General features: G+C 36.4%; 1 protein-coding gene across 6 annotated transcripts in view; it reads right to left on the reverse strand.

The window, feature by feature from the left end:
* Window positions 1–6,067: 6,067 nt before the first annotated feature.
* Window positions 6,068–12,727, reverse strand: part of TRIM36 (tripartite motif containing 36) — a 55,407-nt gene continuing 48,747 nt past the window's right edge. For all 6 annotated transcript variants that reach the window (XM_004042369.4, XM_019028508.4, XM_004042368.5 and 3 more), the window contains 2 exons: window positions 10,296–10,593; window positions 6,068–6,573 (listed from right to left, as the gene is read on the reverse strand). In XM_004042369.4, the coding sequence (XP_004042417.2) occupies window positions 6,219–6,573; window positions 10,296–10,593 (653 nt within the window). In that variant the 3' untranslated portion in view covers window positions 6,068–6,218. The remainder of the gene's footprint in view (window positions 6,574–10,295; window positions 10,594–12,727) is intronic.

The following is a 12,727-nucleotide window of genomic DNA, read 5'->3' on the forward strand; positions in this document are numbered from 1 at the left end:
TTTATAGCACTAAATGCCCACAAGAGAAAGCAGGAAAGATCTAAAATTGACAGCATACTGTCACAATTAAAAGAACTAGAGAAGGAAGAGAAAACACATTCAAAAGCTAGCAGAAGGCAAGAAATAACTAACATCAGAGCAGAACTGAAGGAGATGGAGACACAAAACACGCGTCAAAAAATCAATGAATCCAGGAGCTGGTTTTTTGAAAACATCTACAAAATTGATAGACTGCTAGGCAAGACTAATAAAGAAGAAAAGAGAGAAGAATCAAATAGATGCAATAAAAAATGATAAAGGGGATATCATCACCGATCCCACAGAAATACAAACTACCATCAGAGAATACTATAAACACCTCTATGCAAATAAACTAGAAAATCTAGAAGAAATGGATAAATTCCTGGACACATACACCCTCCCAAAACTAAACCAGGAAGAAGTTGAATCTCTGAATAGGCTAATAACAGGTTCTGAAATTGAGGCAATAATTAATAGCCTACCAACCAAAAAAAGTCCAGAACCAGACGGATTCACAGCTGAATTCTACCAGAGGTACAAAGAGGAACTGGTACCATTCCTTCTGAAACTATTCCAATCAACAGAAAAAGAGAGAATCCTCCCTAATTCATTTTATGAGGCCAGCATCATCCTGATACCAAAGCCTGGCAGAAACAACAAAAAAAGAGAATTTTAGACCAATATTCCTGTTGAACATCGATGCAAAAATCCTCGATAAAATACTGGCAAACCGAATCCAGCAGCACATAGAAAAGCCTATCCACCACGGTCAAGCTAGCTTCATCCCTGGGATGCAAGGCCAGTTCAACATACGTAAATCAATAAACATAATCCATTGTATAAACAGAACCAAAGACAAAAACCACAATTATCTCAATAGATGCAGAAAAGGCCTTTTACAAAACTCAACAGCGCTTCATGCTAAAAACTCTCAATAAACTAGGTATTGATGGGATGTATCTCAAAATAAGAGCTATTTATGACAAACCCACAGCCAATATCATACTGAATGGGCAAAAACTGGAAGCATTCCCTTTGAAACCTGGCACAAGACAGGGATGCCCTCTCTCACCACTCCTAATCAACATAGCGTTGGAAGTTCTGGCCAGGGCAATCAGGCAGAAGAAAGAAATAAAGGGTATTCAATTAGGAAAAGAGGAAGTCAAATTGTCCCTGTTTGCAGATGACATGATTGTATATTTAGAAAACCCCATCATCTCAGCCCAAAATCTCCTTAAGCTGATAAGCATCTTCAGCAAAGTCTCAGGATACAAAATCAATGTGCAAAAATCACAAGCATTCCTATACACCATTAACAGACAGAGAGCCAAATCAGGAGTGAACTCCCATTCACAATTGCTTCAAAGAGAATAAAATACCTAGGAATCCAACTTACAAGGGATGTGAAGGACCTCTTCAAGGAGAACTACAAACCACTGCTCAACGAAATAAAAGAGGACAGAAACAAATGGAAGGACATTCCATTGTCATGGATAGGAAGAATAAATATTGTGAAAATGGCCATACCACCCAAGGTAATTTATAGATTCAATGCCATCCCCATCAAGCTACCAATGACTTTCTTCAGAGAATTGGAAAAAACTACTTTAAAGTTCATATGGAACCAAAAAGGAGCCCACATTGCCAAGACAATCCCAAGCCAAAAGAACAAAGCTGGAGGCATCATGCTACCTGACTTCAAACTACACTACAAGGCTACAGTAACAAAAACAACATGGTACTGGTACCAAAACAGAGACATAGACCAATGGAACAGAATAGAGTCCTTGGAAATAATACCACACATCTACAACCATCTGATCTTTGACAAACCTGACAAAAACAAGAAATGGGGAAAGGATTCCCTATTTAACAAATGGTGTTGTGAAAACTGGCTAGCCATATGTAGAAAGCTGAAACTGGATCCCTTCCTTACACCTTATACAAAAATTAATTCAAGATGGATTAAAGACTTAAATGTTAGACCTAAAACCATAAAAACCCTAGAAGAAAACCTAGGCAATACCATTCAGGATGCAGGCATGGGTGAGGACTTCATGACTTAAACACCAAAAGCAATGGCAACAAAAGCCAAAATTGACTAATGGGATCTAAGTAAACTAAAGAGCTACTGCACAGCAAAAGAAACTACCATCAGAGTGAACAGGCAGCCTACAGAATGGGAGAAAATTTTTACAATCTACCCACCTGACAAAGGGTTAATATCCAGAATCTACAAAGAACTTAAACAAATTTACAAGAAAAAATCAAACAACCTCATCAAAAAGTGGGCAAAGGATATGAACAGACACTTCTCAAAAGAAGACATTTATGCGGCCAACAGACACATGAAAAAATGCTCATCATCACTGGCCATCAGAGAAATGCGAATAAAAACCACAATGAGATACCATCTCACACCAGTTAGAATGGCAATCATTAAAAAGTCAGGAAACAACAGGTGCTGGAGAGGATGTGGAGAAATAGGAACACTTTTACACTGTTGGTGGGAGTGTAAACTAGTTCAACCACTGTGGAAGACAGTGTGGCGATTCCTCAAGGATCTAGAACCAGAAATACCATTTGACCCAGCCATCCCATTATTGGGCATAAACCCAAAGGATTATAAATCATGCTACTATAAAGACACATGCACACGTATGTTTATTGCGGCACTATTCACAATAGCAAGGACTGGGAACCAACCCAAATGTCCATCAATGATAGACTGGATAAAGAAAATGTGGCACATATACACCATGGAATACTATGCAGCCATAAAAAAAGGATGAGTTCATGTCCTTTGTAGGGACATGGATGAAGCTGGAATCCATCATTCTGAGCAAACTATCGCAAGGACAGAAAACCAAACACCGCATGTTCTCACTCATAGGTGGGAAGTGCACAATGAGAACACTTGGACACAGGGTGGGGAACATCACATACCGGGGCCTGTTGTGGGGTGGGGGGGAGGGGAGAGGGATAGCATTAGGAGATATACATAACGTAAATGACGAGTTAACGGGTGCAGTACACCAACATGACACATGTAAATATATGTAACAAACCTGCATGTTGTGCATATGTACCATAGAACTTAAAGTATAATAAAATAAAATCATTCAATAATTGGTTATTGTGCCAAAAAATACTTCCCTGTCAGTGAAACTGAATAATTCTGGAGAAAAATGCTTTCTCAACTATACACCCATCAACCAGAAGAACCCATGCTTGGTTTTAAAGTTAAGGATAGGTTTACTTTTTATTACTCTTTTGTTTGGTTCGAATATTTCCAGTGATTTCCAGGTCAAATGTTTACTTTGTTCGTCACCATAAAAAAATTCCAAAACACATAGATTACACCAGGGCAGTCTTCTAGTCATCTAGAAATCAAATACTGAAACCCTAGGGAATCTGGTTCCATTCTGAGGCTTTATGTCCCATGTTGAATCCTAACAGCATTTGAAAGCCTACTATGTGCAAAACATTATAGGTTGTTAATAATTGCAATAGTAACATTGCATGTAAAAATATTACAAACTTCAGTGGACATCATGCACTATGGATACATATTCTACTAGAAGGAAGGATGTTTTCATATTCTTTTGCATAAACTTGCTGCTCTAGCCCACGGACAGATTATTTCATCTTAAAAGATAATTAAAACAAAAAAAAATAATGGAATGTTTATAAACATATGCAATTGCCAATATGGTTTGTTGTTTTATTTTATGTTTGTTTTTTTCCACAGGAGAGCAGAAGAAAAACTTATGGTTCATAAATGCTTAATCAAGTGTCGTTGATTCTCTAAAATTTCTCCTCAAAGATGCCTGGCAAAGTATCTCCAAGAGCTTTTAGCACTCTATAATCATGCATTCTGATTTGTTGCACAAAGGGAAAAATAAAATCTAGAATTGCTTAGACGGTAGAACTATTTACAGTATTTTATAAAATTGGGCTATATTAAGTACAGTGTTACAAGGTGGTTACTATATTGTACTATTTAGCAGATACTTTCTGATGTCTTATAGTATATACCATTTGGTTTAAAGATGAGTATATTTTGAATGTATTAATTATAAACACAGCATTTTGGTATTAAAATGTTGACCCTCAGATCCTTAGTCAAGATATAACTTTTACCATATTTTTCCTTTGGGGATAAAAGAACAAACTTGCACTATTATTATTAGCTTATGTAATAAAAAAATAAAATTTTATATTGTTTTATATTAAAAAAATTTAATATATGAAACAATTGAAGTTTTATGTTAAGCTTCTCTAATAATCACTTTCACAGAAATTAAGCTAATAAATAAATGTTCAAAATGATTTCATATAAAACTGTAGCTCTGAGTTAATATGTACAGCTAATCATCTTTTCATAATCAGTTTGTTTCAACTTTTCATGTAAACATACTAAAAATTCCTGGAATGCAGATCTGAATAATTACACATGAATTCTTTTTAATTTTTTATTAAAAATGAAAGAAACACAGCTAAACAATTTATTTACAATTGTACAAGGTTTGAAACGGCTATCCTATTCCTGTTAAAGCTTCATATTTAAAAATGTCTACATGATATGTGCTTGTACAAGGCTTGAGTATCAACCACAAATGTGACTTCAGCAGCTTTATTGCACAATGATCCACATAACGCTGCATTATTTGCTTAGTTTAGCCTACATCATAAAGTGCTATTCATAGATGGGAAATTAACAGCCTGCTAAACACTGAAGTTCTCCATGATATTTGCTACTTGAGTTGAGGGTAAAAAGCTAATTTAATGCTACCAGCCTGAGTAACAGATTTCCATTAAAAATATAACAACAAGGACAACCAAAAAAAACAGGCCTAAAAGTTTTGGTTACCCTGTTAAAACATGTCAAAAGCATTCCATAAATGATTACTGCTACAATGCATAAAAGTAGTTTCTGAATATTTTAACCTCAAAAAAATAAGTACTTTAAATAAAAACCACCTACTTGAAAGCAACACCTTTCAAAAACAGACACACAATTTAGACAGAATGTAATTGCTCAAATTAAAAGATATTTTAAAGGGTACACAGTCATTGTGATCTTAGTTATCATTTCTAAGTAATTAAATTTGTATTTTTACTGGCTTATATTAGAAATGCTTATTATCAATGAGAAACAGAAAATGCCACATAAGTGAACATTTAAATGTTATAAAAATTTATAACATATGTAACGCTACTAAAATATATAATGAACTTTTCAAACATGTAAATATAAACCAGGAAAACCTGATATGTAATAATTGGGCCAAAAATGAAAATCACAAAACACAGTAGCTAAAAGAATAAATATGACTTTAATATCAGTCCATCTTTACCAATATATCTGAAAAATAATTCTTTGATATAAGAACAAATATTTTCACAGAATAAGAAAAACTGAAGATAAATTTCTCTGAAAAAAAGTATATAAAGTGAGGAGTTTAATGTGCTAGCTGAGAACTTTGTGTTTTCTGCAAGAAACCATGCTTACTACCCATGCTGTTAAATGAGTGTTATGGCTAAGCAGACTCTTAAAATGTCCTTAACAATACAGTTTGTGGTCTTAACAAAACAAAACAGTAGTATTCCTTTTCCAGGCAATATATTTTTAATAGTTACACACTTTAAAATACATAATTTTCCACTTAAATATACTACCACTTTTATGGTGTTTTTCTTTTAACCTATCTAGAACTTTGTTTTCCTATTGAAAACAAATGCAAGACACATTGCTTAGCACTAATTCCTATCCATAAGGCATTTAAAAAACATCTTCTCTTAGGACATAAACATGATATAAAAATGAAAAGTCAAACAGAAGAGAATCATAATAAATACTTTTGTATCCCCCCCACCATAAGGAAAGTGTCAGCAACACCAGCTGACAGAAATAAATTAGATATCCTGTACATAAAGTAAAAGACAGTCCAGTTGCAAAGTTAACCACTTCAGTATTAACTTGGAAAGAACATCTTCACTTTCATCATTTGTGAAAGGCAGAACAATGACATGAAGACACAAGGCTGTTTAGATTTTCTGTATTTCAAGAAGAATCATACTCAAACACAAGTGGGGTGACAGAACACTCAGCGATATGTAATTAGTTACGAAGGTTAACGCTAAGGCATTGCTTTGTTTACAGTTTTTATCCTGAGTCACATCAGATGTTTCAACTACATGTCCTCTTGGTATTCCAGATATTTTGCTGTGATGGGTTCTTCAAGCTGAATTCCTCCACTGCCCATTAATGCAAATGCTGGATACAGTGTATGTGAACAGTCCACTTGGCGCTCATAAAGGCATTTCATCTGATCCATATCATAGAAATTTACTTTGCCTTTATCATAGTCAAGGAAAATCCCAATGCTTGTTGGCATAGGGAGAACTCTATTTTCAGGTTCATTAGAAGAAGTAGGTGACTTGGGTATAAAAAATTTCTTCATGCCTATAGTAACTAAGGTAAATGGTTGTGAAGAATCAAAACAGGCATCCTCACTTCCACTGTCATGCCCACTGTCTTGCTCATATCTGAAACATAATACAAAGTATCTGTATCTTCAACCATAGATCTAAGTATCTTCAAAACATTTTCACAGGATAATATACATTGATGTAAAGTTAAAATAATTTTTACATCAAAAGCTTTCTATTAAAACCAAATCAAAAACATAAAAATGACACATTGCAATTTAGAATTATACCACAGACTCAGCCCCAAATTCCCTGTCATTAAACACTGCTTTAGTTATATACACAAGTGAAACCCTAGAAAATCATTGATAATTTTAGCCTTCCAAAAAGTGAGGGAGCGGGCAGTGATAACTGGTCAAATGTTAAATTTTTATAGCACACAATCATGTATAATCATGTACCACATAACATTTCAGTGAACAACAGACCTCATATACCACAGTGGTCCCGTAAGATTATAATGAAACTAAAATATTTCAGTTGGGCGCAGTGGCTCATGCCTGTAATCCCAGCACTCTGGGAGGCCAAGGCAGGAGGACCACTTGAGGCCAGGAGTTCCAGACCAACCTGGCCAACATGACAAAACCCTATCTCTACTAAAAATCCAAAAATTAGCCAGGCATGGTGGTGTACGCTTGTAGTCTCAGCTACTCAGGAGGCTGAGGCATAAGAATCACTTGAACCCAGGAAGCAGAAGTTGCAGTGGACCGAGATAGCGCCACTGCACTGCAGTCCCAGCAACAGAGCGAGACCCTGTCTTAAATAAATAAATAAATTCATTCATTCATTCATTCATTCCTATAGCTTAGTGACGTGGTAGCCACTATAAGGCTGTAGTGTAACCCATTACATGTTTGTGGTGATACTGGTGTAAACACTGCTTAAAGTTGTTACATAAAAGTGTAACACATACAATTATGTACATTATGTAATATTTAATAAGTGACTGTTACTGGCTCATGTATTTATTATACAATGCTTTTATTGTTATTGTAGACTTACTCCTTCTACTTATTTAAAAAAATGTTAACTGTAAAACAGCCTCAGGCAGGCCCTTTAAGGAGGTTTTCCAGAAGGCGGCACTGTTATCCTAGGAAATGACAGCTCCATGCATGTTACTGCCCCAGAAGACCTTCCAGTGGGACAAGACGTGGAAGTGGAAGACGATGATATTGATGATGTTGACCCTGGATAGGCTATTATGTTTGTGTCTTCATTTTTAACAAAAATGCTTAAAATGTTAAAAATTTAAAAAATTTTAAAAAAAAACTTGTAGAACAAGGCTATAAAAAAAATTGGGGGGGCCAGGAGTGGTAGCTCACGTCTGTAATCCCAGCACTTTGGAAGGCTGAGGAGGGTGGATCACCTGAGGTCGGGACCAGCCTGACCAACATGGGGAAATTTCAACTCTACTAAAAATACAAAATTAGCTGGGCGTGGTGGCGCATGCCTGTAATCCCAGCTCGTCGGGAGGCTGAGGCAGGAGAATTGCTTGAACCCAGGAGGTGGAGATTGTGGTGAGCCGAGATCATGCCATTGTACTCCAGCCTGGGCAACAAGAGCGAAACTCCATCTCAAAAAAAAAAAAAAGGTATATAGATGTACAATGTGTTTGTGTTTTAAGCTAAGTGTTCCTACAAGAGAGTTAAAAAGTTTTTTAAAAAATTGAAAGTTTATAAAGCTAAGGTTAATTTCTTAAAGAAGAACACATTTAAGTAAATTTAGTGCAGCCTAAGTGTATATAGTGTGTTTGTAAAGTTTACAGTAGAGTGCAGCAATGTCCTAGGCCTTCAAATTCACTCATGGATGCACCCAGAGAACTTCCAGTCCTGCAAGCTCCATTCATGGTAAGTACCCTATACAAGTATACAATTTTTTATCTTTTATAACTTATTTTTATTGTACCTTTTCTATGTTTAGATACACAAATACTTACTGTTGCATTAAAATTGCCTACAGTATTACAGTACATGCTGTACAGGTTTGTATTCTAGGACCAAAGACTGTTCCACATAGCCTAAGGGTGTAGGAGACTATTCCATCTAAGTTTGTGTAAGAACACTCTGTGATGTTCTCGCAACAATGAAATTGCCTTGCAATATATTTCTCAGAACATATTCCTGCTGCTAAGCTAATACATAAATGTATAAGAAACTACAGGCCAGGTGCGGTGGCTCACGCCTGTAATCCCAGCACTTTGGGAGGCTGAGGCAGGTGGATCACCTGAGGTCGGGAATTAGAGACCAGCCTGACCAACATGGAGAAACCCCATCTCTACTAAAAAAAATTAGCCGGGTGTGGTGGTGCATGCCTATAATCCCAGCTATTTGGGAGGCTGAGGCAGAAGAATCGCTTGAACCCGGGAGGCAGAGGTTGCGGTGATCCAATATCGCGCCATTGCACTCCAGCCTGGTCAACAAGAGCAAAACTCCGTCTCAAAAAAGAAAAGAAAATACAAAGATAAGATGTATGCCCTAAACCAAGGATTACCGGGCTAAGTGAAATATATGAGCACTGTAAAATAATGCAAGAGAAAAAAGCATGTTTCATTCTCATCCTAAGAACTCTATTTCCTGGTTGGGATTTCATCATGGATGTATGAAGCAAACAAAGATTATGAAGCTTTTTCACCTTTATCATAAAACAATAAAAAACTTACATAAAATTTTGAAACATGTTCCCCATTTTTTTCAATATGCCTATGTTGCTTTTTATATATTTTGGATAATACTGCATCAACAATGTTTATTAGGTTTCTCCACTTCTAATATTTCTCATGTTATGAACTTTTTAAACATTAGTACTAATTTTCTATCAAGTGGACATGTCACTATGTTTTACTGTTACAATTTTCAGCACTATATAAATTTTTCATCTTTCTGCAAAAAGCTTTTCCTATCATTCAGATTGTTAAGCTGGGATACTGTTCACATGAGTGGTCAAAAATTATTTTTCAAAGCTAGCTGACCTTATTCCATCTAAAAGAACTGAACTGTACAATCTTCATTAGTCAATCTCTTAAGAAACTGGAAGTCTTTGCTGTGGAAATATGTCTACCATGACCCAATTTTGAAAAGGACTTACGGCAAAGTTTAAAGAAACTGTGTCCCATAAGAAAAGAACAACTTAAGGCCGGGCGCGGTGGCTCACGCCTGTAATCCCAGCACTTTGGGAGGCCGAGGCGGGTGGATCACGAGGTCAGGAGATCGAGACCATCCTGGCTAACACGGTGAAACCCCGTCTCTACTAAAAATACTAAAAATTAGCCCGGCGTGGTGGCGGGCACCTGTAGTCCCAGCTACTCGGGAGGCTGAGGCACGAGAATGGCGTGAACCCAGGAGGTGGAGCTTGCAGTGAGCCGAGATCGCGCCACTGCACTCCAGCCTGGGCGACAGAGCGAGACTCCGTCTCAAAAAAAAAAAAAAAAAGAAAAGAACAACTTAATTGTGAAGTAACGCATTGTATTATATACGTGGGTAATTTTTATGACATAATTTAGGTAACATGTTAAAGACTTTCAAAATTTAAAACTGTGAAGCTATATCACAATTAAGAGATATCCAAAACGGATTTCCTCATGATATTAAAAAGTAACTGCTAACTCTCCTTATTCAATGTGTGATTACAAGAATACCCGGCTCCTTTTCTCAATCAAGCCACAGCCAAAATACTAGAATCTAAGAAATAAGAAATGTATACTCCAAATGTAACAAAGCCAAATCTATTTTCAGACTTACTTTTAAAAAATTATCAAGTTCTAGATCAATACGAAAACCTACCTTGGACTAACTGCATCCCGGGGAGAACGGAGCCATTCTTGTAGTTTATCGCTAGAAGCAACTCCCACTTTTACCAGGTATGAATACGGTTCCACACGGAAGGCCCAGAAGTGTTTTCCTTTTGTAATGCCAGTATCTCCAATGATGTAGTCTAAGCTTGTGTAATAACCCACTTGGATGCGTTCTGCAGCAAGCAGAAGATTAAATCCAGCTCTACTCTCTACACGGTCTCTCTTCAAGTTCAGCAGGAGGTGTTCATTATTATAGCCACATTTTTCATCAAAGAGGAAGCTGAAAACTAAATGGAGCTTAAAATTAATATCAGGCTAAAAATTATCATTGCTCTAGTTTGTTAAATCTGATAGGTTTTCTTACAGAAATTACTGAAGAGAGACAGGAAGCGGGAAGGAGGTGTCACACTACCCCAGACAAGTATGACAAATCAAAACCCAACTTAGCAATATATCTTACCCAGTATATTCTCTACCTAAAAATCTTCAGAAATCTCATAAAGCAGATGAAAATATTTTAAATATACGTGAAAATTTATAAAAACAGCTCTTTGGAATACAGATAGCAAATCTATCACAGGTATTTCACACTACTGAATTTGTTCTCTTATCTTTATTAAAGATAAAAAATAATAAAGAGTTGTATATTTTCATAAATAGCTCTATATTTTCTTATTGTTAAGTTTTGTTAATTTGGGTCATTTTAGCTATTTTAATAAAGCTTTTTCTGTATCAACCAACATGGCAGACATAAGAAACATGGGACAGTGTAAAAAAACAAAAACAAAAACACAGCTTTTGGGTTGAGAGAGACCTGGGTTTGAATCCTGCTCAAGCATTCAACTAGAGTTTGATCCAAACTTTAATATCTTCATCTGCAGAATGATGATACCACTCCCATAAGTCTATATCAACTCAAATATATTAAGCATAACATTGGCTGCTAGCCAATGGGGAAACAACAGAAAGTCCATCAACAGATGAATAAAGAAAATGTGGTATATACATACATACAATGGAATATTATTCAGCCTTAAAAAGGAAAGATTTGGATACATGCTACAACATGGATAAATTTGGATACATACATTTGTATACACGCTACAACATGGATAAATTTGGATACATACATTTGGATACATGCTACAACATGTATGATACATGCTACATGTATGGATAAATTTCGATACATGCTACAACATGGATAAATTTGGATACATGCTACAACATGGATAAATAAGCCAGATGTAAAAGGACAAATAATGCATTATTCCAGTTATATGAGATACCTAGAATAGGCACATTCACAGAGACAGAAATTAGAATCAAAGCTACCAGCCTCTGGGGAGAGGGGAAATAGGAGTAACTGTTTAATGGGTACAGGGTTTCAGTTTAGAATAATGAAAGTTAAGGAGGTAAAAGTGGTGATATTTAAACAATACTGTAAATGTACTTAATGCCAATGAGCTGTATACTTAAAAACTGTTAAGATAATACATTTTATCTTTATTACACCACAATTTAAAAAATGACCCCCAGGCATCACAGTGCACACCTTTAGTCCTAGCTACATGGGAGATAGGAGGATTACTTGAGTTCAGGAGTTTGAGGCCAGCAAAGGCAACACAGTGAGACCCCATCTCTCTCTCTCTATATATGTGTGTGTGTATATATATATATATATATATATATATATATATATATATATATATATATTATTATTTTTTTTTAAACAGGCTGCTAGCAGCTGGGCCTGGTGGCTCACGCCTATAATTCCAGCACTTTGGGATGCCGAGGTGGGTGGATCACTTGAGGTCAGGAGTGTCACACCAGCCTGGCCAACATGGTGAAACCTGGCTCTACTAAAAACACAAAAATTAGCCAGGCATGCTGGTCTGCATCTGTAATCCCAGCTACTACTCAGGAAGCTGAGGCAGAAAAATTGCTTGAACCCAGGAGACAGAGGTTGCAGTGAGCTAGTGAGCTAAGATGGTGCCACTGCACTCCAGCCTGGGTGACAGAGCCAGACTCCACCTCCAAAAAAAAAAAAAGGCTGCTAGCAAACTACAGCCATTACCCACATGTGAGCTGACCATTCTTCCTGCTAATGCCTCTTTTCCTGGCATGATTATTTGTGCTTGCTCTCAATCTCAAAAGCCTCCCAGTTTGCAAAATAAATTTAAAGGGTCACCCTAGTCACGTATCTTCTCTCATAAAAAGGAAGACAACTGTTAACACTTCCTCTCCTCCCTTCCCCTCCACTATGTGACTGAAAACAGCAGTTATGTCCAGGTTTTTCTTCCACTTTCAGGCAGAAAGACTAGAAAAGGAAGCGGAAATAGCATAAACCATAAAATACTTACTTAACACCTGGAAATTCATCCCAAAACTCTCTATTGGATTTGATTAAAATTTAAGAAA

The sequence above is a fragment of the Gorilla gorilla genome, chromosome 4 (genome assembly GCF_029281585.2).
Source record: "Gorilla gorilla gorilla isolate KB3781 chromosome 4, NHGRI_mGorGor1-v2.1_pri, whole genome shotgun sequence".
Lineage (NCBI taxonomy): Eukaryota > Metazoa > Chordata > Mammalia > Primates > Hominidae > Gorilla > Gorilla gorilla.